Source organism: Asparagus officinalis, chromosome 2 (genome assembly GCF_001876935.1).
Source record: "Asparagus officinalis chromosome 2, Aspof.V1, whole genome shotgun sequence".
In the NCBI taxonomy this organism is placed as follows: Eukaryota; Viridiplantae; Streptophyta; class Magnoliopsida; order Asparagales; family Asparagaceae; genus Asparagus; species Asparagus officinalis.
Window position 1 is genome coordinate 11,528,708 of NC_033795.1, and position 5,173 is coordinate 11,533,880.

Here is a 5,173-nt window from a genome sequence, read left to right on the forward strand (position 1 = left end):
TGCAGCATGTGCTGTTGGACAAAGAGGTGGAAAGAAACAAAATTTAGCAGGTGAGGCGCAAACAGCATTTGCTTGGGCATTATTTAAGTCCTACAGTGAGTACAGATCAATAGACATATAGTGACACTCAAATGGAGCTTGAATTCAAGACTAGCCAAATTCAAGTTAGGCCTACTCACTTATGTTTGACTCAAATAAGGTTGGTATCGATATATAAATAATAACTATATAATAAGATAATACTGGACATGAGTTGCCATCTCATTTAGCTAAATAAGCAATCAAGAGATAGAATTAATGAGGTTGGGTCTCACCACTATTCTATCTCTTGGTAGGTTATTTAACAAAATGAGCTGCCACCTCATACCAATTTTTATATAATAATGTATATGTATATTAAATGATTAATCATGTGATAAATTAATTGATATACTGAACACTTTAAATAAATCTCTAGCAAAGAAGCTCAAACTAAATTGAGCTAATCTAGAAGCTAAAGAATTACTGTTCATGCTACAGTAAATATTGTAGCATAAACAGTGAACAAATCTGGTCCTCTCACTCCTTTGGACTCAAAACTACTATTTATGACACAGTAATTTACTGTAGCATAACAGTAAATCAAATATGCTCCTCCATATTTAAAGTTCCTATTTATGCTACAGTAATTTACTGTATCATAAATAGTAAAGCAAATCAAATGTATTAAAACTTGGATCATTCTTTAGGTATAGAGGAGTAGATACGATTTCTAATTTTAAGCATACAATAATTAAATTAAATGTATTAAAACTTAGTGGAGACAAGTTTAAAATGCGGTGCTTAAAAAATAGGGGGTCATGCTTTGCACGGGGTGCACACTAGTGATAGTAAAGTGAGAACTTGGCTCCACTATGTCTCGTTTATATTTTTCGAATCTTAACGACCTAATCTTGAATGCTTTAAATACAAAACAAATTGAACTTGTGCTAGCCACTCGCCAGTTTAAGCTCAGAATATAAACGAGCCAAACTTGAACTAGCCTATTGAATTTTGAGTGAAAATTGAACCAGACTAGCTCACTCAAGTTTTGCTCACACCGCAAATTAGGAAAATTAATAATGCTAAATAGCAAATAAAACATAAATGTGAGCAAATACACACGCTGCTCTTATTACAATTTTAATAGTGCAAGGTTAGAGATTTGATCACTGGTTTCCTTTGATCACATGATCCCATAATAGCCATTTCATGATGTTGTTCATATAAACTAACCATCTCCTTTCTTTCTTTTTTTCAAGGATTCTCTCAATCAGAAACCTTCTCTTTGCAGAAGGAAAAGTTAAGAGCAATGGATATGAGAGACACATATGAGAGGCTAGAAATGGGCATTAAGTTTGTTCAACAGAATATTGCAACAGTAGCAGCTAAGCTTGCAATACAATCTTTGGATTTGTAATTTTGTTGATCATGCCAAATGCAGTACTATCTTTGGATATGTAATCATGTTGATCATGCCAAATGCAGTTGCACCTTGCTTTCCAAATGAACCAAGAACTTGTTGAGGCAAAAACTCACTGAGTAGGGAGTTGAAAGGTGAGCACATTCACTGATCCAACCATGGGATCCGTGAAGGAGAATCTTTGTTCTGATTGCGCTTAGCGTTGGATTTTACTGCATTTTGTTTCAAACTCTAGTATTTATATTGCTGTATGTATATACACAGTTCTGCGCGGATATCTTCATCGTTTGTTTTGTGGACGAAACACGGAGTTCCATCTATTGCGGTTATAGATTCTTTGTTGTATGAGATTGTGGTATAACCATGAATATGAGATTGTGGTATAACCATGAATGGTTCGCACCTCTTCGTTCTTTAAGTATAGATTTATGTTTAGAGATAAAAGAAAAGCTAATTTTGTTAGGACGTAGTCCGTACAATAGCTCTTGTTTTAGTGATAATAAATTTTTATTTGGTACTAATATTTGTTTAGGATAATATAGTATAGGTAAATATATGTATAAGAAGTGTACGAGGCTAAATGACATGAAAATTAGCTTAAAACCTGATTTCAGCTCTCACCATCGGAGTGTCTTGCCTTTCATTTCTTTGAGGCATGACACATTGCATATGATGTTCGAAGAAGTATCATCCTCCAATCTCATAATGAGTTGGTTCTGCAGAATGATACCGAGGAGACTATCTTTGTTCCCAGTGATCTTCATTTGACTCAGACATATGGCTCAGAGAGGATAGGGTTGAATCATATTTAGGTTTATAACTTGTCGGTTTACCCAAATATAATTGATAGTGCCAAGAACGTGGAGCATTATTTTGGTGAGCCCTCACTCTATGCCTGCTTAGCCGAACAGCAGAGGGGCTTGTAGAACGTTGCTCTAACGTTTCCGTTGAATGGTCATTAACTTGAACTTGTTGCATTGGGGCAGACACAACCCTACTTGGGGTTCTTAAAAAACTTTCCTTCTTGATAGGGCCTTTTGGTTGTTGAGGGTTGGGCAGTTAAAAAGGAGAGAACCCCCTATCATAAGAATTTGTTCCAAATGCCTCCATGTATCGAGAGCATCCAATATGAGGGAAACACCTTTGAGCAACACAGTGTCTCATTTCAACCGAAGAGGAATATATGCTTTCTTCCATCACTCCCTTACCCTTTCCAACATGAAAAATGAATGGTTTCTCCTTATTGGGTATCTTTAGGAACCTCACGGGTAACAATACCGGGGGCACTCCTCATGTTTGCATTGAGCTTTTGGGCATTAGCAATAGGAGTTGGGACTGAGGGTAATGAGTTGGTTGTTGATAATACTGATGTTGATGATGGGTGCTTTCATAATATTTATAATTAGGAGTGGCTTGCCTTTCTTTTCTTTGAGGCATGCCATGTTGCATATGATGTCCGAAGAAGTACCGTCCTACAGTCTCATAATGAGTTGGTACCGCATAATGATACCGAGGAGATTGTCTTTGTTCCCAGTGATGTTCATTTGACTCAGACACATGGCTCCGAGAGGATAGGGTTGAATCATATTTAGATTCATAACTTATCGGTTTACCCGAATATAATTGATAGTGCCAAGAACGTGGAGCATCATTTTGGCGAGCCCTCACTCTAGGCCTACCTAGCCGAACAACAGAGGGGCTTGTAGAACATTGCTCTGACGTTTCCCTTGAGGGGTCATTAACTTGAACTTGTTGCATTGGGACATGTGCTACCTTACTTGTGGTTCTTGAAAAAACTTTCCTTCTTGATAGGGTCTTTTGGTTGTTAAAGGTTGGGCAGTTGAAGAGGAGGAAACTCCCTATTATAAGAATTTGTTCCAAATGCCTCCATGGCTCGAGAGAATCCAATATGAGGGAAACGCCTTTGAGCAACATAGTTCCTCATTTCAATTGAAGAGGAATCTATGCTTTCGTCCATTACTCTATTACCCTTTCCAACATGAAAAGTGAGTGTTTCTCTTAATTGTTAAAAGGCATCTTTAGGATCATCATGGATGACAATACCACGGGCATTCCTCATGTTTGCATTGAGATTTTGGGCATTAGCAATAGGAGTTAGGACCGATGGTGATTTCCTCATCCTTTTCTTCATAGCCTTAGTCACCACAAGAGTCAAGCCATCATCATCCACCTCAATGTGTATTGGGTGAAGAGGACATTCAGGCTGTGGGATAGGGCGCGGTGTTGCTTGAGGAATGTTCTCCACTGTAGCCATCTTCATTGAAAGTAGCACCCACAATGCACCAATTTGCATGTACACGAATTTTTGAGTCGTGCCATTAACATTTGTGTTGTTCACATGATTGGTCATTTTACATGCGAACAATAAATGTAGAGATAATGATTTAGTGCTTTGTGCACAGAAATTTTTTTAGTGCTTTATGCACAAGATGTCATCTAAAATATTTGCTTTCTAAAAGTTGAGGGGAAAAGCATGCTCCCACTATGGTCACCAAAAAAATTGTAAGTGTCAGAATACCTGACGTGTATATTTTGTAAACAAAATTAAAGTGATGCTAGTATCCATCATAAGAGAAATAATATTTGGATAAGCTAATCTCTTCTTGACTAAGTCGTATCACCAATCTCAAGGTGAGTAGAGCAATCCCTAAATATTGACTCCTTAGGTGCATATTAGTATCACTTTGTTTGTGCAAAAAAGTTGTGAGGTGCATGTTTCCAAAAATTTATTTCTTTCTATTAATTGCTCTTATTAAAAGAAACCCTTGATTAATATAAAGCAAAGAATTAAATAGACATTAGAAATTCAATGTAGAAAGATATTGATTTCATTATCTTTCTAATGTATTACAGAATTTAAGAGAAAGAAGATGAGATCTTGGGTCTCCAGACAATGTTCTGGAGCGCTCCTCCCTTTTAAAATAAAAATGTAGAGGAAATTGTCGTTGCTATTTCAGATTCCAAGTCTCTCTTTCTTTTCAGTCTCTCAGCCTTGTCTCTATCTTTTCTGTCGTTCTTTGTTATATTCCCGTCCTTCTCTAATAAAAGGAATGCCTATTTATAGGGAAGATCAGGGGAAGTTATCGCCAATTGTTGAAAAATGAGTGGTGGAGTTATGATAACTTCTTTATAGAAACTTTCTTATCAAGATTGTTACGTTCATTTATCATAATAAACATTTTTTCGCTTTTCACTTCTCATGTGTCTATCTGCTTATCTTTTGTGTTTCTTAAAATAGATGTTATGGGGAGCCTATACACTGTCAAGTTGAAATTAGGTTTACATGAGGGTGAGTATCCCCGAGTTAGATTTTATTGCTGAGGCTTATGTCCAGATGATAACATCAATGTATTGAAATTGACATGCACCCTCAAGTTTGAGAATTTGGTTAATATGAAGGGGTGAGGCATGTCTTTTTTGGTTGGATTAATAAGGGTACATGTACTCTCAAATTTACATGAGGTGCTTTCATTCTCACATTGATTTTGATTTATATGAGGTACTATCATCCTGAGGTACTATCATCCTCGCAATAGATTTCATTGATAAGACATGTTGAGCTCATCAAATTTGATGACTACAAGAGGAAGGCATGCCTCTTTGAGTTAATTAATATAGAGAGCCTACCTCACATTGGTTTTAATTTATATGAGGTACTATCCCTCACATTGGTTTTGATTTATATTGAGGTACTATCATCCTCATAATAGG

At 36.5% G+C, this 5,173-nt stretch overlaps 1 protein-coding gene across 2 annotated transcripts in view; it reads left to right on the forward strand.

The window, feature by feature from the left end:
* Positions 1–1,814, forward strand: part of LOC109830265 — a 12,089-nt gene extending 10,275 nt beyond the window's left edge. The window contains exons 7-8 of one of the 2 annotated variants that reach the window (XR_002244252.1): positions 1,281–1,575; positions 1,706–1,814. Coding sequence is in view for 1 of the 2 variants with exons in the window: in XM_020397478.1 (XP_020253067.1) it covers positions 1,281–1,438 (158 nt within the window). In the remaining variant the exon portion in view is untranslated. Of the gene's footprint in view, positions 1–1,280 lie in introns of both variants that reach the window. The other variant, XM_020397478.1, reaches the window with a different exon arrangement.